This window comes from Poromitra crassiceps (assembly GCF_964638095.1).
Source record: "Poromitra crassiceps genome assembly, chromosome: 30".
Taxonomy (NCBI): domain Eukaryota; kingdom Metazoa; phylum Chordata; class Actinopteri; order Beryciformes; family Melamphaidae; genus Poromitra; species Poromitra crassiceps.
This window is the reverse complement of record NC_139652.1, coordinates 1,761,511-1,788,010: the sequence shown is the minus strand read 5'-3', so window position 1 is coordinate 1,788,010 and position 26,500 is coordinate 1,761,511. Positions and strand designations below refer to the sequence as shown.

The following is a 26,500-nucleotide window of genomic DNA, read 5'->3' as shown; positions in this document are numbered from 1 at the left end:
AAGCAGCCCAGGGTTTTATGATCAGGCACGGCTGCCCTGCGAGGCGGGCCGGGGGCCCGGCCAGGGTCCTGGCTGGTAATAATTCCAACGGGCATTGCTCCCTCGCCCAGGGTCACTTCCTCTCCTTGACCTTCTGTTGATGAAGGAAGAGAGTTTTGTGAAGCTTCCACTTGTTGTCTTCTGTAGTCAAAGACACACACTCACCTTCTGGGCATTTAAATATGTTGCTGTTATATAGGCCTGCACCAGATGAGGACAATCTGCGATGTGCGATAATATTGACCAGAGGCCATGGTTCTCAGCAGGAAACCAGTGGACTGTCTACTCCATGAGACCTAGGAGTTCAAGTATCTTGGGGTGTTGTTCTCGAGTGAGGGGGACAATGGAGCGAGAGATTGACTGGAGAATCGGAACAGCAGGAGAGATATTGCGTTCGCTTTACCGCACCGTTGTGACAAAAACAGAGCTGAGCCAGAAGGCGAAGCTCTCAATCTACTGGTCAGTCTTCGTTTCTACCCTCAACTATGGCCATGAAGGATGGGTCATGAACGAAAGAACAAGATCGTGGATACAACTGGCTGAAATGGGTTTTCTCAGGAGGGTGGCTGGCATCTCCCTTAGGGACAAGGTGAGAAGCTCCGTCATCCATGAGAGACTCGGAGTAGAGCCGCTGCTCCTTTGCGTAGAAAGGAGCCAGTTGAGATGGTTCAGGCATCTGGTAAGGATGCCACCTGGTCGCCTCCCTATAGGGAGGTGTTCCAGGCACGTCCAGATGGGAGGAGACCACGGGGCAGACCGAGGGCTTAGTGAAGAGGTGATATCTCCACGCTGGCCTGGGAACGCGTCAGGACCCAGCTGGCTAATGTGGCCCGGGAAAAGGAAGTCTGGGGTCCCCTGCTGGAACTGCTACCTCCGCGACCTGACCCCGGATAAGCGGTTGAAGATGGATGTATGTACAGTATGGATATTGTGATGACAATATGAATTTGCGATAAATAAACAATATTGAAGTATGCATAGATTATTATTAGTATTAGCTATAGAGAGCCAAAGTGAACGTCACTTCCTGCCTTTCTCTGTGTACCAGCGTCTGAAAAAATATGAATGGTGGTGAACGGAGACAAACATTACTTTTTTTTTATGCCGTTTGAATTGTAATAATAATAATAATGATTGGATTTATATAGCGCCTTTCCAAGGCTCAAAGCGCTTCACAGAGTCATTATTCGTTCACACCATTCATACCGGTGGTTCATAAGCATGGCAGCCACACATTGGCGCTCAACGGCCCCTCCGAACCACCATCATTCATGTCTACATTCATACCAACCATACCAATCATACCATTCATGTCTACATTCATACCAATTATACCAATCATACGAGGCAAGGAGGGTTAAGTGTCTTGCCCAAGGACACAACGACAGCAGCTGGGAGGGAGCGGGGATCGAACCGCCAACCCTTGCGTCATTGGCCGACCCGCTCTACCTCCTGAGCTTTAGCCACGGACGTGTACCCCGTTGTGCCACGGGGTACACATATCATGTTTGTAAAAGATAACTTTGCAAGTCAAGGAAGTTGCAGTTTGTGGTAAAACTGTGGTACTATACTGTAAGTTATAAATCAGAAAGACTACGCACAACCAGTCGCATAAGTGACGTCTCTCCCGCCAGTCCATGTTGTTGATGGTGTGACTAACTTTAACAGGGAAGAAAACCTTGAGCAGACCTCCTGGTGGGCGTTCATCTGCCATGAGCGGGTGGGTTGAGAGAGAGAGAGAGAGAGAGAGAGACAGAGAGAGAGAGAGAGAGAGAGACAGAGAGAGACAGAGAGAGAGAGAGAGAGAGAGAGAGAGACAGAGAGAGAGACAGAGAGAGAGGCACAGTAATGGAAGTAATAATGATACCATTAGACAAATATAATAAGTAAGAGCACAAGTAGTAATTGTAATGCACAGTTATGACAGTAGAAACAGTAGCAGCTGTAATAAGAACAGGACAATAAATAGTCATATACAGTAAGTGGTCCAGGATCCATAAGTCTACCCTTAAATGTGGAGAGGGTGTCTGCCTCCTGGACCTAGACTGGAAGATGGTTCCAAAGGAGAGGAGCCTGATAGATGAAAGCTCTGCCTCCCATTCTACTTTTTAAAATTCTAGGAACCACGAGTAGACCTGCATTCTGGGAGCACAGTGCTCTAGTAGGGTAATAAGGTTCTATGAGCTCCTTAAGATATGATGGTGCCTGACCATTTAGTGCCTTATAGGTTAGTAGAAAGATTTTAAATTATATTCTGGATTTTACTGGGAGCCAGTAGGAGGCTAGTATGGGAGAAATATGATCTCTTTTCCGTGTTCTTGTCAGAACACGTGCAGCAGCATTCTGAATCAGCTGGAGAGTCTTTAGGGACTTTTTGGGGCAACCTGATAATACAGAGTTGCAGTAATCCAGCCTAGAAGTATCAAATGCATGAACTAATTTTTCTGCATCTTTCTGAGACAGGAAGTGCTAGATTTTTGCAATGTTACGTAAGTGAAAGAAGGCACTTCTTGACATTTGTTTTATGCAGGACGTAAAGGACAAATCCTGATCAAAGATAACTCCCAAATTCCTTACGGTAGAGCTAGAGGCCAAGATAATGCCATCCAGAATACCTATATCAGGGATACCGGTACTCAACTTGCTTTGCCCGGGGGCCACTTTTGTGAAATGATAGGAGGTCAGGGGCCAGTTAATAACCAAACAATATAAATGTATCTGTAGCGGATTGTAGGTTTTTGGGGTGCCGGAGTTTAGTCTAACAATGTTGTGCACACCGGATAGTTAGTTAGGTTAAGTACATACATAAGTGCCTGGGTAGCGAGCAGACGGCAGTATTTGATAATTTCGCTAGAGCTCAGTCAAACTTTATTTTATGTTAGTTTTTATTGTGATATATTCTAATTCAAGGGGCGCCACTCTGCACCGTGTTGCGGGCCGCATCTGGCACCCGGGCCGCAAGTTGAGTATCACTGACCTATATCATTAGATAATGTTTCTCTAAGGTGCTTAGGGCCAAGCACAATAACTTGGGGTTTGGATGAATTTAGAAGCAGAAAATTGCATGTCATCCAGTTCTTTATGTCCTTAAGACATGGTTGAAGTTTAATTAATTGATTAATTTCATCTGGTTTCACTGAGAGGTTTTAATCTAAATTTTTTTTTTTTACCTGGTTAAATAAAGGATATTGATTGATTGATTGACTGATAGATATAATTGGGTATCATCTGTATAACAATGGGAATTTATTACCGTAAATTCCGGACTATAAGGCGCACCGGTCTATAAGCCGCAGCACCAAAATTGACTATTTTTTTCTTATATAAGCCGCACCGGTCTATAAGCCGCGGGTGTTTTGATGTTTAATTACCATATGAAAGGGTTCGTGCACAGAGAGGAATGTCGGGAAAGAGATGGCTGTTTGGGGAAGCTCCCATTTATTAACATTTCAACAAAACAAAACAAAAGTCAGGTCACTAATCCCCAGACAAAATCACACAACAATAGGCTATATGTGCAGCAAACCTGTAACCAGAGAAGTCAAGTCACTAATCCTCGTCTTCCTCTTCTTCCTGCGTACTGAAACCACCAAAGTCCTCATCTTCAGTGTCGGAAACGAACAGGTTCAGGGTGGCTTCGTCAACCACTCTCCTCTCTCCTTCATTGTCACTCAAAACCAACGAACTCCTCTTCGTCACTGTCGGCATCGAACAGCCTCTGAAGCCTCTGACGGCCCTCAGCGCCAGCTGTGGCGGCGTCATCCTCTTCATCCCGCAGCAGTCCAGCGTTTTGGAACCCGTTGGTGATTGTGGATGTTTTCACACTCCTATAATATTCCGTGATCTTCCTTTGTGTGAATTCGCCGAAGTTTGTGATTTTCTCCTGGTAGTCGGGAGGGAGTTGTTCAGTAGTTCTCGCCCGGACGGACAGTCCCTTTCGTCTCATGAATCGGAAGCACCAAGATGGGCCACCTATGAAATGTTCAATTTTCATTTCGGTGGCGACTGTTTTGGCCTTCAGTCGGATCTGCACCGTGGAAACGCCTCGGCCGTCTGCTCTCTGGGTCAACACCCAATCTTCAAGGGAATCTTCAAGTTCGGGCCATCTGCTTTTATGACCTCTGAAGGACTTTTTGGTCTTCTTGCACTGAGACAGTTCCTCCTGCTGCACCGTCCAACGCCTCACCATTGACTCGTCGATGCCCAGGTTACGCGCTGCTGCTCTGTTTCCCTCTTTTAATGCGAGATTGACTGCTTTCAACTTGAAAGCTGCGTCGTGTGAATTTCTGCGTACCTTCCCCATGGTAAGTGAGAGTGTTGCTTCTACTGCTCGTCTTGTTGTGAATATTCCTTGATCTTCCTTTGTGTGAATTCGCCGAAGTTTGTGATTTTCTCCTGGTAGTCGGGGGAGGGAGTTGTTGGCCGAGTGGCCGTTTGCTTACCGTAATTACCATATGTAAGTGGTCACGCACAGAGGGGATTGTCGGGAAAGAGATGGCTGTTTGAGGAAGCTCCCATTTACCGTATTACCGTAACATTTCAACAAAACAACATAACACAACACCACCGTTGTTTATTTTTACAGTGCACACAGTGTCCGCGGTGTGGTGAAAAGAGGGCAAGAGAGGAAATTAAAACAGAAGTGGATTTATAGTTAGAAAGAGTGCTAAAAAAGAGAGATTTTATTTGTATTTGTATTTTTTTTTCTGAAAAAATCCATAGATAAGCCGCACCGTTATATAAGCCACAGGGGCCAAAAAACGGGAAAAAAGCCGCGGCTTATAGTCCGGAATTTACGGTAAGTGCTTCCTGATAATATCACCCAAGGAAAGTAAGATGAACAGGATCGGCCCAAGCACGGAACCTTGTGGAACTCCATGTCTAACTTTTGTACGCATGGAGGATTCGTCATTAATGTGCATGAACTGAAATCAATCTGATAGATAGGACTTAAACTAGCTTAATGCGGTTCCTTTAATGCCAATTGAATGTTCTAGTATTTGTAATAGGATCTGATGATCAATAGTATCAAAGGCAGTAATAAGGTCTAGCAAAACAAGGACAGAGAGAAGTCCTTTGTCTGATGCAATTAGAAGGTTATTTGTAACTTTCAGTAATGCTGTTTCTGTGCTATGATGCGCTCTAAATCCAGACTGAAACTCCTGTGTCACAACTGGACTTGGTCCTGATCGGTTCACTTCACTAATTTCTAAAATCCCAATTTTCAACGACATTGGTTCGTTCTCAACAGTCTACAGTAGCAAGCAGAGTCTTTTACCGGAGCATGTCAGTGAAAACTATATATGAGATAGAGATAGATAATGGCTTTTTGAATGCACACTGTATTTGAACACAAAACACTTGCCTTGCCATGCCTGGACATCAAATTCTGCTGTTAAAATTGGGTATTAGCAGATAATTCAGTGAGGTAATCAACTATAACTCACTGAGAAACCTTTATCACATCGCAAAGAGGGAAGCAAAGAGGCTATTCACCTTCACCTATCCCATAACCCGGAGGGTCGTTGGCACCACAGACGATCTGTCAATAAGCTCTCTCCATCTCTCTCTGTCCTCAACATGAGTGAGTCCACTCTATTATGCATGGAGAGAATTACAACCTATTGCATGCCTCGCGCTAACAGCGATTGCGAGACGGGTTGATTGGTCTGATTGATGTAACACCCAGGCATTGCCTGGCCACAACCTGTGAATAATTCTGGTACTTAAGACCGCCCAAATCCCGTTTGCGCAGACATTTGGGGGGCGCAGATGATTTGGCACGGCTCTAATTTGCACCTGCGGCAGGTGCCGTGAACATTTCCGCATCCCCACCGAGAATTGCATCCCCACCATATTTCGGGGCTGTTTTAACTAATAGAAAACAGGGGGGTCTCGTCTACCCAGACAATTATATCACTTTTAAACAGTTACATTTCTGTATAAATCATTGCAATATGCTCCCGTGAGGTGGGGTTGTGTTTAGCTGCTGCCTGGCGGGGGTGCAAAACTCGGCATAACACCTGGACACTGGCACAAGGCAGACTGCTATCTTCCCTGCCTTAAAGGAACACTCCGCCCATTTTCAACCAGCTTTGTATCATTAGAACATCAGTAGTATATCAGAAAACTGTAAACGGTTTTGAAGTCTGTCATTTAATTTGACAGTTATTGAGTGTTAAAGTGTGGACCAGTGACATCACTGGTCCACACTAACTCAAATGAATAACTCATTAACTCAAATCAACTCTCAATAACTGTCAAACATTCTGTCATTCATCTAGTTTGACAGTTATTGAGAGTTGATTTGAGTTAATGAGTTATTAATTTGAGTTAGTGTGGACCAGTGATGTCACTGGTCCACACTTTAACACTCAATAACTGTAAAATTAAATGACAGACTTCAAAACAGTTTACAGTTTTCTGATATACTACTGATGTTCTAATGATACAAAGCTGGTTGAAAATGGGCAGAGTGTTCCTTTAAGGCAGGTGCACAAGCGCAAATAGGCGATATCGCCTGTACCAAGATAGGGCCCAATGATTTTGCTGCACAAGCTGAGAAATTTGATGGACATTTCTTTCTTTTTTTTGCAGCTCTAAAATAGTCTGGGTTTTGCATTTTGGTTGACATGTGGTGAGTAGATAATGCCTGGTTTTTCATTTTGGGATACACTTGTCATTAAGAAAAGATTCTATGTGGCACATTTTATTTATAGAACATAATTTGTAGGTATGACACTTGAGTTTAGGAGTTGGTGTGTCTTACGTACACAACTGTAACCATTCTATCAACCAACCATTCAATTATAGAAACCAAGGATACATCAGCAATCTTCTCAGGTTTGGTCGAGACACTTGTTAGTTACTCAAACTTTCTGTCTTTCACTTCCACCATTTTTAATTTAAATTGCTATTTTTTTGATGGAAACCAGCTGCAGTTTGCAAATGCTTGGTGGTAAATGACATCAATACAGGCAGACACACAAATGTAGTGATAGATGTGTCCACTAGGTGTCCTATCAAATGAAAGCCACCCTATCTGATGGTGACCAATACTAAGTTATGAATTGTATTATTTTTATATCTGATAGGACTTCAGTGATCACATGGGCATTATATATATTTATATATGAAAAATATATCATCTTGTCCTTGTCCAAATCACCAGTTACCTACCCTAGCCAACAGCAGTATGAAGCATGTCATTGGGGTTTTCAAGTGGGCACCTTCCTTCACCGACGTTTCGTTAAGTTAGGCCCACGACACCTCAAGAAGGCTTAACGGTGTAATCCAGCGTCCTGGAAACACCCCCCTCCATGCTACCACCGCACAACTGCATATTACCTCACCATCTAAGCCTAGCTATCCAGGTCGGTTCAGGTATGACAATCTTAACTACACCACCACTGTCAATGATTCAGCCCTGTTGATGCGGACCGTCAATCATGACCAACAACAAACAATCAATCTTACCTTAGCGAGCTCCCCAGCTAGCATGTTTCCTCCTTAGCCACAGCCATTCACTTGCTCGTTCTGCTGCCTGAGACATGTTGCTAACCGCAAGTTTCAGGCTCCGTCCCCGAATGCCCAACTCAGTTAGTAAGGCAATAAAAGACTTTGCCACAAAACCACGGCAGCCCCCCTCTACAGGCCGCACTCGAGCCCTCCAACCTCGCTGCTCTGCCTCTGCTGCCATTTCAGCATACCTAGCTTTCTTGCGCTCATAAGCCTCCTCAACTCGATCTTCCCACGGGACTGTGAGTTCGATAAAATAAACTATCTTCTCTACCTCAGACCACAGTAACAAGTCCGGACATAGCCGGGTGCTAACTATATATGCTGGGATGACTAGCTGTTCATTCAAGTCAACCCTCATTTCCCAGGCTCCACCTACACTTAGCTGCCCTAACTTGTGCCTGACCTTAATTGGTCTAATCTTTTCTCCCTCACGTACAAATTTGATCTGTCTAGTCTCTTTGCTAGCAACTAGAGAATTTACTTCTAGCCGCTTTTCCTCAACTGCAGCTGCCAAACATTTCAACACCTGGTTGTGACGCCAGGTGTATCGCCCCTGGGAGAGACTGACCTTACACCCTGACAGTATATGCCTCAGTGTACATACGCTAGAACACAACGGGCAGGCACCATCCTCGCCCAACCACTGATTTAAGTTCTGGGGAGATGGTAGCACATCATAAGTATTATACATAACATAACACAACACAACACAACACAACACGTGAATAAAATAAAAGTAGTTTTCAGAACATGCTGATGGTGGCCTCTCTGGAAGCCTTTGTCTCAAGGCCTCCTGGTGCAAGGACCCTAGTTTTGGAACCACTGCTCTCAGCCACTCTCACCCTACAACATCTACCAAACACCAGGAGATGGCAGCAAATCACAGCACTCAATATCAAACCGACCTGCTAACCTTGCCACTCCATCTCTCCCTCTCTCTCTCACTGTCTCTCCCTCCCCCTATCTCTCTCTCTCTCTCTCCATCAGCATGTCCAGTGTTGAACATGCTGGTTTCTCCACCAGATGCTGGAGCTGCCTGTGTCTCTCACATCACATCACCTCTGGCCTGCAGCAGGATCACTCTCTCTCTCTACAGATATGATGCAGCGTCTTCTGGTTTTGCTCTTTTTGACCCTCACCTCTCTGGGAGTTCTTCATGGCAGGGGGTCGAGGGGCATCTGTCCCCCTGCCTGCAGGTGTGAAGGGGATGGGGGGCTCTATGGGGCGCCCCAGCGGGTCGACTGCGTGGATCTCGGTCTCAGCGTCGTTCCCTCCAACCTGAGCGCCTTCACCTCCTATCTGTGAGTATACGACCTATTCAAAACTCCTGAGCTGTCTCCATCTCAAACACAAAATGAACAATATATAAACCTATGATTTCTTAAGAGTAATAGGCAAAACCAAGAGCTACTCCACTGACAAATGAAGTAGACTGGATTTTGTAGATTCAGAAAAAGATTGTTTGTTTATTTGCTGTTTCTAGTATTCTACAGTTGTAAAGCAGAATGTGCTTGATGGGGGAAAACAGTAAGCTCCCATTAGAAATGAACCTTAAAGAATCAACAGAGGTGACTATCCCTCTGTGGATCAGACAGAGGCATACATCAAACATACAGTAGCATCAAAGAAAATCATGATCAATGGTCACAACAAGCCACTCCAGGCTGAGATCCCAGGAGAATTGTAGCTGTTTTGACTGCTCCAGATCACTGGACGACATGTGAGCTGTGTTTTGATGAACACACACTGCACATTAGTGGGAGTCGTTTTGCAGTAGGAACATATTTCTGATTGTCTACAGACCAGATGCGATGGAATCAAAAAGGCATATGGGACACTTTACTGTAGCCTCCATCAAAGTCTCTATTTTCATTTCTCTCTGTCTCTGTGTGTGTGTGTGTGTGTGTGTGTGTGTGTGTGTGTGTGTGTGTGTGTGTCTGTCTGTCTGTCTGTCTGTCTGTCCACTCATTCATGAATTTTGGTATAGGCCATCGAGGGTGCAGGCTATTGTATTTAAATGATTTTACAAACAAAAATAAAATAACTCAAATGTCAACTTTAATGTAAATATTTTCTAATATGGGACACTTTACTGTAGCCTCCTCCATCGAAGTCTCTATTTTCATTTCTCTGTGTGTGTGTGTGTGTGTGTCTGTCTGTCTGTCTGTCTGTCTGTCTGTCTGTCCGTCCACTCATTCATGAATTTTGGTATAGGCCATGGAGGCCATTGTATTTAAATATTTAAATGATTTTACAAACAAAAATAAAACAATTCAAATGTCAACTTTAATGTAAATATTTTCTAATTACAAAGACAATACTATTTTAATGAAGCAATCTATATCAGTACAATACATTCATTGTAATGCTTTGTTACTTAATGTGTTTGTTATTTATGTCTGTGCCTCCTATTCTCCATCGTGAGGCCTTTTGTCTGTTACCAGGCCATCACCGTAAATAACAATTAGTGTTTTTAATTGACTTGCCTGGTCAAATAAAGGTTATATGAAAACAAAATCTGGTTTTCTTGCCCTTTGTTAATAAGAGCTACAGCTGTAGGACACTATATTCTTACTGGATTATTATCTTTTGACCAAAAAATGTTGTTCTCACTATTACCAGCTAAATGTTAAATCTCCTCCAGACTCGAAGAAAACATTTTTGCATTAAAAATCTTAGTGCCAAACAAAACATACTTCAGAGTTTTTGAATATTTTTTTAAGTCATTAAATTGACCTATAATTAAGTAGATTTTGACTTAAGTATTTATTGTACTTTACTACATTTGAAATGACATCCATTACATGGAACTGATGTTGAGCTCTCCATCAGTATCAGAAAGGTTAACTATTTGCAGTGAAGAGTCAGTCAGCAAAGAACAGAAGAGAAATCTGACTTTACTTTGTTTCTGCACTTACATTTGTAATTTCCAAATTTTCCAGTTAAAATAATCTAGTTTGAACTCTGCCCTCTCTCCTTTTAAAATCACATGGATCGCAGCTAACAACATTTATCTTTTCTAAAAATGAACTCAGTAACTTTTTAAATCAGACACTTTTTTACTTTTACTTCAGTAGATTTTTACACCAGAACTTTTACTTCAACTCAACCAGCAAAGTACAGTATAAGTACTTCTCCCTGAGTAGGACATTCTACTCTTTCCACCACTGCTAATATATCTTTTATCATTTTTTTAAATATCATACATGTATTTTCAATTCAATCAGTCTAATTGAAATTGATTGTCTATGAGGGGAACTTATCTTTGCAGCCAGGTGAATGAGAACAAGCATAAAACCTTTCAAACATGAATACAGAAAATGTGTAAAAAAAATAAATAGCACAAGACAAAAGAGTCATAAATCAAGAATATGTTCCTCCATATAACTGTATTCAAATAACCAGCACTAACAATGGACTCTCTATTCTCCTATAATAATACATTTATGCATCAATGCATTTCTCAGACTTGTGTAAATTGAAAGAGTGTAAATTGAGAGGCCTGAATAATTAATTAATAACATTGATTTTCACTATAAAACATATTTTACATTGTGAGAGGCGACCACTGAATAATTCTGCAACTTGCTGTTACCCCCAAACACATCATTTCTACCAGTTAAAAAAAAAAAAAAAAAATGGGACATTGAAATTAATTACCGTATGTCTTGCCTAGTTCTTGTTATGCCTAAAAAACAATAATCTTCAAACGGTGGAAATCACATAATCACCACCAAAATCTAATCAATTCCTCAGTGCCCAAGGCTAATCTGTTCACCACATTTCATGGAAATCTGTTCAGGAGTTTTAGAGATACCCTGAAGACAGACAGACAGACAAACAAACAAACAAACAATCAATCAATCAATCAAAATTTACTATGTTGGATGTTGCACAGTGGACAGTGCACAGTGGAATGCAATGAAAAACAGGATTTGAAAACCGTAAACCTCTTTGGTGTAGGCCAAGGGTACGTGTACCCCTAGGGGTACATGGAGGTACTACAGTGAGTACTTGAGAAGGGGGGGGGGGGCGATGGAAAAATGTAAGAATAAATCATGAAAATAAATGAAATGTTTAAATAAATCTGCTCAGGAGGCACGAAATGCAACTCTTTCACTCAATTTAATATTTTGTAATGTTATATTCTTCATTCACTGCATCATAATGTTATAGTTTTCTCCTGCAGTTTTTTTAAACAAAATGTTGCAGTAGGGTAAAGGGGGTACTTGGATTGAGAAATCAGAGAAAAGGGGTGCTGAAGACAAAAATGTTTGAGAACCACTGATGTAGGCTAATAATACCCCAATAGAAATGGTAACTCACACTGTTGTAAAACTGCTGTAAAATCAAAGCAACACAACAAACAAATCAACTGAAAGTGAATCTGAATTTGACTGCTGATGTCTGGGCCAGGCCGTCTGGCCAGGCTGCAGTGGGCAGGGCTCTGTGAGTCTGGCCAGGCTGCAGTGGGCAGGGCTCTGTGAGTCTGGCCAGGCTGCAGTGGGCAGGGCTCTGTGAGTCTGGCCAGGCTGCAGTGGGCAGGGCTCTGTGAGTCTGGCCAGGCTGCAGTGGGCAGGGCTCTGTGAGTCTGGCCAGGCTGCAGTGGGCAGGGCAGGGCTCTGTTCAAGTGAAAAAAGTGAACAGCAAGCACACTCCAAAAAATGTATAAATAACTTCGGTGCAAGGCACAGCAGAAAAAGCCAGCACACAAAAAAGTCCTTTCAAAGGTTTAATACCTGTTGGGTAGGGCAGCAGCACAGCCACAAACAAGTTTCGGCGCGTAGGCCTTCTTCAGTGTTGTTACCCAGACTACAGGTATTAAACCTTTGAAAGGACTTGTTTGTGTGCTGGCTTTTTCTGCTGTGACAGACAGGGCTCTGTTCAAGACACCTTGCTAATCTGCATGGCAGCAGTGAAATGTGAAGGAGCTGAATGTAGGCTTAGCCCAGGCTTTGATCAGCGTCAAACAGGGGCAACGTTCACCTCCAGAGAGTGATACACATATACACTGACTCTTTATCAGCAGAGAGCGATACACATATACACTGACTCTTTATCAGCAGAGAGCGATACACATATACACTGACTCTTTATCAGCAGAGAGCGATACACATATACACTGACTCTTTATCAGCAGAGAGCGATACACATATACACTGACTCTTTATCAGCAGAGAGCGATACACATATACACTGACTCTTTATCAGCAGAGAGCGATACACATATACACTGACTCTTTATCAGCAGAGAGTGATACACATATACACTGACTCTTTATCAGCAGAGAGCGATACACATATGCACTGACTCTTTATCAGCAGAGAGCGATACACATATGCACTGACTCTTTATCAGCAGAGAGCGATACACATATACACTGACTCTTTATCAGCAGAGAGCGATATTACATATACACTGACTCTTTATCAGCAGAGAGCGATACACATATGCACTGACTCTTTATCAGCAGAGTGACATACGTACTGTACTGTACCTACATACGTACTGTATGTCACGTATGTACATATGTCATAAAGTATGTATATGTGTGTGTGTATATATGTATCAATTACGTACAATATACATATGTACGTAGATAGATACATACATACATACATACATACATACATACATACATACATACATACATACATACATGTGTGTACAGTATGTGTGTGTGTGTGTGTGTGTGTGTGTGTGTTTGTGTGTGTGTGTGTGTGTGTGTGTGTGTGTGTGTGTGTGTGTGTGTGTGTGTGTGTGTGTGTGTGTGTGTGTGAGTGAGTGAGTGAGTGAGTGAGTGAGTGAGTGAGTGAGAGAGAGAGAGAGACAGAGACAGAGAGAGACAGAGAGACAGACAGACAGAGACAGAGAGATTTTGGGGGTTGGTTAGTGGTACCCTCAAGTAAATAGTAAATTTTTGTATCAGCTGTGGTTTCAAGTTCAGATACAAATTGCATACAGGAAAAAGTTTCTATTGGATTGTTTGCATGGACTCATTTGACTTGTATTGCCCAGTGATTATTCAGGTGAAAGAATCTGGAAAATAACAAAACATTGACACCTGTCACTCTTCAGCACTTCTTTCTGTTGAAGAGGCCTTGGTCACTATACAGTAAAACAACAAAATCTACATCTTTGCAATTTCAATGTCAAACAGAGTCAAACAGCCAATGATGTACAAGAAAATGTGGGGTGGCACCAAGAGTGGCCAATCAGATTTGGAATCTGAAAGCAAATGAAAGGTGCTGCTCCAAAATGAGAAATCAACCATGTGAAAAATGCAAAATCTGCTCTTAGCAAATGATTGATCACACAAAATAAAAATAAAGTATTATTTAATAGCTATAGTTACTTACTTAACTTTTCTCTGCCCTCTGTCTACAGCAGTCAATAAGTCCAAAATTGCATCTGAAAATTAGATGGAATTACATTTACTCATGTCGCTGCAGTAATAATTGAGTAGCTTTTTACTGTAATTTCCAAACTTTCCAATTAATCAAATCAATTAATCAAATCAATTAATCACCCCCAAACAAAGATTACAAATTGTCTGTCCTGCCTGTCTTTTCCTCATACATAGCCCTAATGAAGATGGGTGGTGGTTGGAAGGCAGAAGCATTTTGTTAACACACTGTCTCTGTCTGTATGTCTCTCTGTCTCTGTCTGTCTGTCTGTCTGTCTGTCTGCCTCTCTGCCATGCAGAGATCTCAGCCTGAATGAACTCTCCACTCTGCCTGTCTACGCCTTCGCCAGCCTCCACAACCTGCAGGAGCTGTGAGTAGGAGTCGAGCACAGGCTCTCCTGACAGCATGGCTGTCTGGGAACATTTCACTTTTAGGCGTGTGGATGACGCCTTTACAGCCACCTGTAATGAGTGAGTAGGCCAATATTTTCCAGCTCCCACCGGAGCCAGTAAAGAGCACGCCCCTACAGAGCACGCCCCCTAAGTACAGAGCACGCCCCCTAAGTACAGAGCACGCCCATAGGCGAATCCCTATCCAAAGAGCACCTCAAACAAACAACATTAAGTCCAGGAAGCACTCCTTCCCAAACAAGAAAATGTTAGGCTACATAATAAATAAATAAAATATGGCATGTTTTCCATAAGCTAAGTTAAAGTACCGTAAAACTTCAAATAAACGCCCGTGTGTTTATTTACCAAAAATAGTTCCCAGACCCGGCGTCTATAAGAGAGGTATGTGTTATAGGTTATGAGGAATAAGTGGATCAGCACAGATTGTTTTAATTATTATTAACAACACATATATACTGTGTATATATATATATATATATATATATATATATATATATATATATATATATATATATATATATATATTCCTGCTCCAGCTGCACCCGGGACTAGCAGCACAGCTGTGCACAGGGCACTACTTTCTTCTTATATATATATATATATATATATTTTTTTTTTTTTACTTGATGTAACATTGCCCCCTTACTGAGCATGTCCACTATATACTGTATTGTATATGTATATACTGTATATATATATATATATATATATATATATTATGTATAGTGGACGTGCTCTGTAGGGACGCAATGTAAAAATCAAGTAAAAAAAAGTTTTAAACATGAATGTTACGATTCAGTTTAAAAAAAAATTATGTTACCATTGACACATTTAAATTTAAACGCTTATTTCTATTATTTTAATTCTCCATTTCTCACCTATGGGCATGCTCCATACAGGGGCGTGCTCTGTAGGGGCGTGCTAGCACCTCACATCGCGACCTCACTGCTACGCTGATTGTCTGAGAGAATCATCAACAGTGCGCTAATGTTAGCTTACCCTCTGGAGTCGCATTTGAGCAAGCAAAATCATCCCGTCATCTCTTTTTTCCAGCAGTCTTTTGTCTTGCTGCCTCTTCTGAAATCAATTCTGTTCAAATGCGTCTCCTTGCTGTGACGATCAGCCACACACGAGCATCAAGAACACGCTTCGATCACCTCCATTGTTGCTGTGTGTATCGCATTTCATGCAGCATCGCTATGACGACCAGGTGTGTGTGTGTGTGTGTGTGTGGGTACTCATCTTCAGTGGAGAACCAAGTGGTACCAAAAGCTCGAGCTGAGTGAAGTTGAGTTGAGCCGATGTTTTCATCACGTAAACATGACCAGACGGTCTGTGTTCCTTTGGCTTGACATTGCAACGCCTCGCTTCACGTCCTGCTCGCCATGTTGCTCCTCGCCGTGCCTCCGTGGCTCTGAATAGTATTGGCTCCTGCCTCCTGTGGCGGGAGGAGGGAACCGTGCGATTAATTTAGACAACCGGGGAAGGAAAAAAACAAAGCCAACCACCAGAACAGATGAGAAACACTGAGATGAATGAATTTGGTTGAATAGATGAACTAACATATTGGGGACGGAGCCAGAAGCACTAAACATGTTCAAATTAAACTCTGTTTGCTAGCCTGCCTGTGTGTGTGTGTGTGTGTGTGTGTGTGTGTGTGTGTGTGTGTGTGTGTGTGTGTGTGTCTGTTACATGGATTGAGGATATTGAAAAGCGGCTGCAACAACAGGAGCAGGTTATTAGTGAGCAGGCTGCTGGCTTTCTGCTGACGAGCATCAGGACTAATTCAGCAGCCATTCAGAACAACTGAGCTGACTCACATGAAGCAGATGTGTTTATGCAATCAAGCCGGGCGGTTACACACAGTAGCACGCTGCCAAACACACACACACACACACACACTAGCACGCTGCCAAACGCACACGCACACACTAGCACGCTGCCAAACGCACACACACACATTTGCACGCTGCCAAACACACACACACACACACACACACACTAGCACGGTGCCAAACGCACACGCACACACTTGCACGCTGCCAAACACGCACGCACACACACATGCATGCACGTGCGCATGCACGCATACACACACGTGTACAGTACATGCACGCACACACACACACACACAGTAGCATGCTGCCAAACACACATGCACGCTCACACAGGGTGCAGGGCGTTTCTCTCTACCTTTATGAACTGTTTCCTGTCTCTCCTCCTCCTGCAGCCGGCTGGCAGGAAACGGCCTGACCCACGTCTCCAAAGACGCTTTCGCAGGACTGACACATCTGAAAGTGCTGTATGTCATGCATTTCTTTTAAGTATACATACATACATACATACACAAAATATTACCAATTCACATGGGTTTAGAATGGATGAGAGTGTATTAATCCATAAATAAATATTCTAACTAAACAATGATAATGTATTAGTTCATGTGTATCGGTGGTCAGCGGGTAGTCTTGTGCGGTGAGTAGCCTCACTCTCCGACACCTCGAGACGCTCTAGCGACATATGCTAGAGCCCATAGGTTTTAGCCTGTTTGCTTCCATGCCGGAGGTTCGATCCCCAGCTGCAGCGGGACATGGGGACTGCACAACGCAGGTTACACATGAAAATATCCCTATTAGGAAATGTATTTGCAAAGTAAAAAGTAAATGAGTAATGACATAAGTGTTGCTGTGATGTACCACAGTGTTTCCTGCTGTTTTCTTTATTGACATGATGTTGTGTGTCACTGAACACTGTGATAGTTTAGAAGCTATGACGCATGTCGCATTCTACTATTTGCCAGCAAATAATAAAACTGTCATTACACCCTTTTATATCCTTTTCATTAAGTACTAACTCATCTGAATACAGGTACCAATGTTTCATAGGTTTAAAATTTAACTCAAACTTCTCAACTTCCCAAATCACCTGCTCCGATGTCTGTTCCCTGTTCCTGACGCAGAATGCTGCAGAACAATCATCTAAAGCAGGTTCCCCCTGAAGCATTGGAGAACCTGAGGAACCTACGGTCCTTGTGAGTAATCTTCAACTCAAGTCCTCATTTCTGTCGGCGACCGTTTCAAAAGTGTCGGCAGACGAAGCATAAATTGGGCTTTAGAGTTTCAGAGCAACAAAAACACAACAAACTAAACAAACTAAACCCCAACCTTACCTAACAAAAGAAAAGAACAGAACGGATTCAACTAAAGACACAGCTAAACTCTAACAACAAAAACAACATAGCCTACTACTTCCATTAGATAAATAATAATAATCAACATGGTGGTGCACAAAGTGCAGTTACTTTTTCACCAATTCTTCACTTTATGTAGTGTTTGTGTTATGAAACAACTTTTAGTTGCCATTTCGATTCCCATACAGTTGGTTTGTGCTTGATAAAAGGGATGTAGTCTCGCAGTGCCAGCCGTAGATAATATCTACTCTGTCGCTGGAAGCTTGATGACATTGACGGTGGGTCTGACTACGTGAGACTAGAAGTGATGCGGTAGCCCACTGGCCGTCCATATTTGTTGGCGTCCATGTTTTTCCGCGCAGATGCACTGGAACGCATTTAGAGCGGAACACGGAAATCCTGAGGAGACACACACACACACACACACACGCTGGATACACACACTGAGGAGAAAAGGATAGATGTTAACACATGACAAAAACAAACATATGACCCAGCGTCATAACACACGCACGCGCGTGCGCACACATACACACACACACACACACACAATTTGACTTATGCAAATCAATCATGATTTTTCACATTTTTATTCTTGTAACACTGAAGACAACACCACTCTCTCTCTCTCGCACACACACACGCAAACGCACACACACACACAATTTGACTTATGCAAATCAATCATGATTTTTCACATTTTTATTCTTGTAACACTGAAGACAAGCACCACTCTCTCTCTCTCGCACACACACACACACACACGCAAACGCACACACACACACACACACACAATTTGACTTGTGCAAATCAATCATGATTTTTCACATTTTTATTCTTGTAACACTGAAGACAAGCACCACTCTCTCTCTCTCTCTCGCACACACACACACACACACACACACACACGCAAACGCACACACACACACACAATTTGACTTGTGCAAATCAATCATGATTTTTCACATTTTTATTCTCGCAACACTGAAGACAACACCTCTCTCTCTCTCTCTCTCTCTCTCTCTCTCTCTCTCTCACACACATGTGCCTCTCTGATCCAAACTAAGTGGTCCTTACATTGCGCCCTGTGGCACCTCTCAACATGTTTACATGCCCTCCTCTGCATTTGGCCCAGACATCTCTAACCGCTCGGACCACACTTTACAGCTCAGCTTGTTCAGAAGTGCCAATCTTCACACTTGAGTCGGGCGGTGGGTGGAGGGGTGGGTGGAGGGGGCTTAGTGGGGAAGTGAAGGGTGGAGGGGGTTTAGGCAAAGGCCACGTGCCAGCTGCCTGCCTGTGGTTGTGCCAGGACCCTTTGTCAGACAGCTCTGTCCCACCGCACATGTCAGCACCATAAATTACTACCATGCACCCAAAGAATGCCCAGACCTCCCTGCTGAATAAGAGGCTTGTGCTCTATGGAGCTGTGGTATTCTATATTAATATGAACCAGTCAAAACAAGACAGTGTGCTGCTTCTTCTTTTCTGACTGGGTACACTGTCAAATAAATATGAACCAGTCAAAACAAGACAGTGTGCTGCTTCTTCTTTTCTGACTGGGTACACTGTCAAAGAAACATGTCCATCTCCTCACACTCGGGTTTATTTAAAAAAAAAAAAAAAAGCCCAAAAAAGAGATCATTTGACTTGTTTCCACAAAATTCAGTTCAAAAGACATTTAGAAGCAGGTGACGGTGAGGTTTACACCTCAAAAGATAGATGAGATTAGATTCAAATGCTTGTTAAGATCGACACTTTTTAACCGTGCACCCAGATATTTTTAAGAGTGTGGTTAACGTTTTGTTTGCATGGAGGGACGAGTGTGTTTTTCATCATTTCCCTCTCGTCCTCTGAAATGTTGATCTTCTTCTTGGTGCACATTCACTAGGTGGCACAGACACATTCACTAGGTGGCACAGGCAATTCATATCAAGTGAATGGAAGGTGACATCTTCTCTTACAAATCATTCATAGCACAATACTATATTTGAAACAAGCATTATTGAAATTGTCTCATCCATCTCGATCAATTTGTTGCCGAGTTTTGGAGATATCAGCGTTGACATGCCTGCCTTCTCTACAATGGAACTAGATGTCACTCGGTTTGTGGTACTCAAAGCGCCCAAAAAACAAATTTGAAGAACTCAACAGCAATGTCTCTTTCCAGAAATCATGACCCGGTTAGTCAAGAAAATCCACAGACCTTGTTGTGGCCAGTTTCATGTAGGAACTATTTTCTTTTGACCGAACTACAGCCACCATGGATGGATTTGACAAAAATAAGTAAAAAATAAAAGATCACGGCTGATATTACCGTCTTTCAGAGGCTCTGGCAGGTTGGCAGGTGTAGTTCACTTCCTTCTGTGTGGTGAGACAGTTGGCAGGTGTAGTTCACTTCCTTCTGTGTGGTGAGACAGTTAGCAGGTGTAGTTCACTTCCTTCTGTGTGATGAGACAGTTGGCAGGTGTAGTTCACTTCCTTCTGTGTGGTGAGACAGTTGGCAGGTGTAGTTCACTTCCTCCTGTGTGGTGAGACAGTTGGCAGGTGTAGTTCACTTCCTTCTGTGTGATGAGACAGTTGGCAGGTGTAGTTCACTTCCTTCTGTCTGGTGAGACAGTTGGCAGGTGTAGTTCACTTCCTTCTGTGTGATGAGACAGTTGGCAGGTGTAGTTCACTTACTTCTGTGTGATGAGACAGTTAGCAGGTGTAGTTCACTTCCTTCTGTGTGGTGAGACAGTTGGCAGGTGTAGTTCACTTCCTTCTGTGTGGTGAGACAGTTAGCAGGTGTAGTTCACTTCCTTCTGTGTGATGAGACAGTTGGCAGGTGTAGTTCACTTCCTTCTGTGTGGTGAGACAGTTAGCAGGTGTAGTTCACCTCCTTCTGTGTGGTGAGACAGTTGGCAGGTGTAGTTCACTTCCTTCTGTGTGATGAGACAGTTGGCAGGTGTAGTTCACTTCCTTCTGTGTGATGAGACAGTTAGCAGGTGTAGTTCACTTCCTTCTGTGTGGTGAGACAGTTGGCAGGTGTAGTTCACCTCCTTCTGTGTGGTGAGACAGTTGGCAGGTGTAGTTCACTTCCTTCTGTGTGATGAGACAGTTGGCAGGTGTAGTTCACTTCCTTCTGTGTGATGAGACAGTTGGCAGGTGTAGTTCACCTCCTTCTGTGTGATGAGACAGTTGGCAGGTGTAGTTCACTTCCTTCTGTGTGGTGAGACAGTTAGCAGGTGTAGTTCACTTCCTTCTGTCTGGTGAGACAGTTGGCAGGTGTAGTTCACTTCCTTCTGTGTGGTGAGACAGTTGGCAGGTGTAGTTCACTTCCTTCTGTGTGGTGAGACAGTTAGCAGGTGTAGTTCACTTCCTTCTGTGTGATGACAGTTGGCAGGTGTAGTTCACTTCCTTCTGTGTGGTGAGACAGTTGGCAGGTGTAGTTCACTTCCTTCTGTGTGATGAGACAGTTGGCAGGTGTAGTTCACTTCCTTCTGTGTGATGAGACAGTTGGCAGGTGTAGTTCACTTCCTTCTGTGTGGTGAGACAGTTAGCAGGTGTAGTTCACCTCCTTCTGTGTGGTGAGACAGTTGGCAGGTGTAGTTCACTTCCTTCTGTGTGGTGAGACAGTTAGCAGGTGTAGTTCACTTCCTTCTGTGTGGTGAGACAGTTGGCAGGTGTAGTTCGGTCCAAAGAAAGATCCAGCCATCCAGAACGGAGACATCTCTACTCCCGATATCTCCAAAACTCAACCACCCACACCAAAACAATCGATATGGATAAAAAGCATGACAGGTAAGAGGAAAAACATGTTTTGATTTTGGGGTAACCCTGTAACCCCCAAGAAGATTTGGAGGTTGTGCAGTGCATAAGCCAGATTGTGGGACCGACAATATAAACACATTTACTATCCATAACATTCAGGCTGAACAACAGGACCCACTCACTATGTAAATCTGCTCTGAAGGATTTTTAGTGATGATTGTAATTTTGCAACTGAAGGTTATACAGGGTTAAAGGAAAGATCCGCCCTAAAACAGGATCCATAAAGTTTCATCCATACCTTTGTCTCATCCACCTCCTGCCAGGCGTCTGGATGCCAACTCCCTGGCCCGCCTGCCGGCCTGGTCCCTCCGCGGCCTCTCCTCTCTGCGTCACCTCTGGCTGGATGATAATCTGTTCTCCGAGCTGCCTGTGGAGGCGCTGTCCACTCTGCCCGTGCTGCAGGCGCTCACCCTCGCCCTCAACAACATCACCCACATCCCCCACCGGGCCTTCCACTCCCTCCGCCAGCTGGTGGTGCTGTAAGTGATGCCGCTGTGTGTTGGACTGAGGGGACAAACTGCTGAGAATGATACGCTGTTGTCGGATGTTGTCGGATACAAACAAAAATTGCTCGGGGGTGGGGGACTAGGGCTGCAACTAACGATTATTTTCGTTGTCGATGAATCTGTCTATTATTTTCACGATTAGTTTGAAATGAAAATGGTGAAAAAAGATGACGTCGTCCTCAATATATATTTTTTGGTCTTCTTTAGCCCGCCCAAAGATATTTAGTTTACTGTCATAGAGGAGTAAAGAAACCAGAAAATATTCACACTTGAGAAACTGGAATCAGTGTGTCCTGGTGGCACACCTGGTAGCATGCGTACCATGAAGGCTCCATCCTTTGTGCGGTCGATGCGGTTTTGAATCCGACCCGAGGTCCTTTGCTGCATGTCATCCCCTCTCTCTCCCCTACTGTCCTGTCTAATAAAAGCAAATTGCGCCCAAGAATAATCTAAAAATAAAAATAATAATAATAATTACTCAAAATGATGAATAAATTATCTAACTAACTAATCGCTTAATCGTTGCAGCTCTAGAAGGAAGTTTTAATTTTATACAACAGCTTTAACACGTTCACTGCCATTGACGAGATATCTCGGCTTACAGAATCCAACGGTTCACTGCCAATGACGAGATATCTCGGCTTAAATTTTTTTTTTTTTTTTTTGACGGTGGGACGTGGATCAACGCTCCCCACGTCTCCTATAAAAATATTGGAGTCAGCGAATGTGTACAACCCATTCCACGGACCCACTAAGTGGCGACAGTGCTCTCCAGACTAGAAAAATCAGAGCCAAAACTGTAGGGGAACGCGCGAGGAAACCATTCTCTACTGTAAAATGGATTGGCGAAAACGCTTTCACTTTCGCGCATTATCGCGCTGGGAGCTGGCGGTGGGGGATTCCAAAAATAGACTGGGTGGAAAACACACTTTGAAACACGCAGCATAAAGCCTAGAATCGCACAAAGCTTCATCAAAGCTCTCAAACCCAAGAAACGAGTGAGCCCTATCCACACTCGCTGCCAGGGAGGGAGGCTGCTCAAACTCGCAGCAGCAGCAGCAGAACACTCGCTTGTGACAAACGCTGCTGAAAGCCACCAGACACGCCCACGGAGGGAGGAGTTTGAAGGAGAGGGCGTTCAGAACTATATTGTTTAGATGTCTGATCTCTCACTGATGCCAAAAATAAATGGTTAAAGTGACTGTTCTGCCTGTTTGATTGAATTTCACAAAACTGCGATTATCTCAGCTTTCAGTCTCAGACGCTGAAACCATGCTGTACTCAACGGCTAATATCTACATAACTACTAACTCTACAAACTAACTCTTTTAGACAGAGAAAGCACACATTCTATTAGTACTTTTGTGAACTTTGTGTTCACAAAGTCCAAGCAGAAAATAATCCTCGGCTCTTGTAAAATGAGCCAGAATCCTCAAAAAAAACCTCTGGCAGAACCTACCTACAGTAAAAAAAAAAAAGGCTGGCAGTGAATGTGTTAAAATAATAATCCGTGATATTTTTATATAGATTAAATCAGCTCTTTCTCAGCTCTGCCACAATAATGATTCAAGCTACACTATATCCACTTGATCCAAGCTTTGCCATTTGTGTGGGATGGGAGTCCCAATGGGAGTTAAAATCATATATTAAAATATCTCCCCCCCCCCTTCCCTCTCTCTCGCTCTCTGACCCTAGACATCTCCATGACAACCAGATCCACTCTCTGGACGAGAGCTGTTTTGATGGTCTGCCCAGCCTGGAGACCCTGTGAGTTCACCTTTCACCTCCACAGCAACTACATGATGATGATTTGTCCATGATCCATGCTCTTCCTGCACACAACATGAACATAATGAACATGATCCATGCTCTTCCTGCACACAACATGAACATAATGAACATGATCCATGCTCTTCCTACACACAACATGAACATAATGAACATGATCCATGCTCTTCCTGCACACAACATGAACATAATGAACATGATCCATGCTCTTCCTGCACACAACATGAACATAATGAACATGATCCATGCTCTTCCTGCACACAACATGAACATAATGAACATGATCCATGCTCTTCCTGCACACAACATGAACATAATGAACATGATCCATGCTCTTCCTGCACACAACATGAACATAATGAACATGATCCATGCTCTTCCTGCACACAACATGAACATAATGAACATGATCCATGCTCTTCCTGCACACAACATGAACATAATGAACATGATCCATGCTCTTCCTGCACACAACATGAACATAATGAACAAGTTAATACAAGGCAAACTAATTCATGGTTTAGGAATGTATGGTTCATCACCAACTGTTTAAAAAAAATCTGAATATTCTTGACACAAGCTAAATTATATTGAAATTGTCTCAGCCTACTGGCAGATGCTTTCACTTGAAATGATGTATTTAGGCCTTAATATGAGATTTAAATACTTTGTAAGCTCGACATTTTACAGTGACAAAAAAACCCATCTTCTAGATATCAGACCTACTGAATGATTAACTTGAATGATAATTGATAAATGATAATTAGCATTCTGGAAACAAACTTAATGCAAAAAAAAGTCCCTCACAGAGCACAAACATCTACCTACTGAATATTTTCTCCAATTTAATGTTACACCCAAACACATCATTCCTATTATTTAAATATTTTAACTTGAGTCTGTCAACATACGCATAAAATAAAAACACTAATAAGCGTCTATTTAACACAACAATTAACATCAACACCAAAATCGAATCAACTGTTCATTGTAGGCCCAAAGCCGATCTGTCCAATACATTTCATGGAAACGCGTTCACACGTTTTTGCGAAATCCTGCTGACAGACAGACAGACAGACAGACAGAGAGACAGACAGACTGACATGCACGCATGCACACATGCGCGCACGCACGCACACACACACACACACACACACACACACACACACACACACACACACACACACACACACACACACACACACACACACACACACACACACACACACACACACACACACAGGCAGAAGAACTGTACCTCCTTGGTGGAGGTAAAAAAAACAGAAAAAGACAAAAAGCAACAGAAACAGAGCAGGCAGGCATAACAGTCAGGAGCGCTTAGAGTTTGAGTCTTAACAGCGAAGCTCTAAGGCTCTAAGGTTTAGCTGTAAGTGAGCCACCATGCAGTTCAAACAGCCTCGTCTGTGTGTGGTCACAGCCCACAGGCCGCGCAACACAGGCCGCTCACAATTACCCTCAATCTCCCATGCATGTGTTTTCCTGACTGTTTGGATGCAATACCCAAACAAGCCCCCAGGCACAGGCAGCATCAGACAGACAGCAGGGCTCGTTATACTGGGATAGAAGGGGTGGGGGTGGGGGTCGTTAGTATCCATCTAAAACAAATAGACTGGTCATTTTCAACACATACGCATGTCTAGTTTGGGTTTATCCACATGTGTTGCTTTTACAAAAACAAGATTTATTGTTATTATTAACACTATTTGCTGAGTCAGCAAGCCAAGTTTATTATAACACATTTCATAGACAACACACAGAGGCAATTCTTAGTGCTTTACATCAAACGGATAAGGCGAAAACAGCATTGAGAAATCAAAAGCTTGCGAAAAGACAAAGTATCCGAAAGTACAATAATAAACAGTAAGAACAATAACACCCAAAAGGTCACAGTGCAAAATTATTAGTAGCAAATCAAGTAAAATAAAAATATATATTTTTACTTTGAGAATGAATGCATAATGCGTATTTTCTCGATAATTATATCTTCCATTGTAAACACACTTTCCCTAATATGGATGTGTTTTAGCAGGAAGTGAAGCTGGTCCCAGAGGGCGGGGTCTGCATCTGCATATTTAGATTCAGTCTGGCAGCTTTACTACAGCATAATGCATCTGGCTGGCATTTATCTAGATTGGCCTATTTACTACGTAGACCTATATAAGATAGATCCGCTTGCGGTCTCTTTGTTTCTCAGCAGACATACACATGGGAGGAAAGGAAGGCCAAGTGTTCTATAGACAAACGCAGATGTCTGATTTTATTTGATCAGGCTTTTTAATTTAAATCCTGCAATGTTCATTTGAAGAGCTAATTACCAAAAGCCATATCAATTTATCTGTGGATCATTGGAAAAGAGTGAGAGCGCTTGGGGATGATATTGGCACTGAGCACAATTCATGTGGCTCAATATGTTTCTGGTCAAACATATTGAACTGGTTGAATGTTTGCTTTCAACTCTGAGAGCATCTCTTTGGAGAAATGCAGCATACGTATATCCCAAATGCAATAGATCCCAAATGGTAAAAGGAAGGGGGTGTTGATTTTTAGAAGATAGAATTTCATTATTTTGTTAAGTAAATAAAAAGCATTTACAGACTATCTTTTTGCATGGATATGAATACAGGTGTGCCTTGAGATTTTGGCCTTGCCATTTGGTGCCTTGGCCACAAAAAGTTTGAAAAGCACAGCTGCTCTATGGGTTGAACGGAGCGATGAGTATCAAATATGAATGTGAAAGATGGAGCAGACCAAAGAGAAAGATCAAGTTTTTGTTCTCAAATCTCTTACAACTTTATTTTTGTTGC

The 26,500-nt window shown here is 42.8% G+C and overlaps 1 protein-coding gene across 1 annotated transcript in view; it reads left to right on the top strand.

The window, feature by feature from the left end:
- LOC310800648 (leucine-rich repeat-containing G-protein coupled receptor 5-like) overlaps positions 1–26,500 on the top strand; it is a gene marked incomplete at both ends in the record, with an annotated part of 47,404 nt that overhangs the window by 4,520 nt on the left and 16,384 nt on the right. Inside the window, 6 exons of the mRNA XM_083663269.1 lie at positions 8,724–8,861; positions 14,267–14,338; positions 16,609–16,680; positions 17,338–17,409; positions 21,645–21,860; positions 23,583–23,654. Of these exons, the coding sequence (XP_083519395.1) occupies positions 8,724–8,861; positions 14,267–14,338; positions 16,609–16,680; positions 17,338–17,409; positions 21,645–21,860; positions 23,583–23,654 (642 nt within the window). The remainder of the gene's footprint in view (positions 1–8,723; positions 8,862–14,266; positions 14,339–16,608; positions 16,681–17,337; positions 17,410–21,644; positions 21,861–23,582; positions 23,655–26,500) is intronic.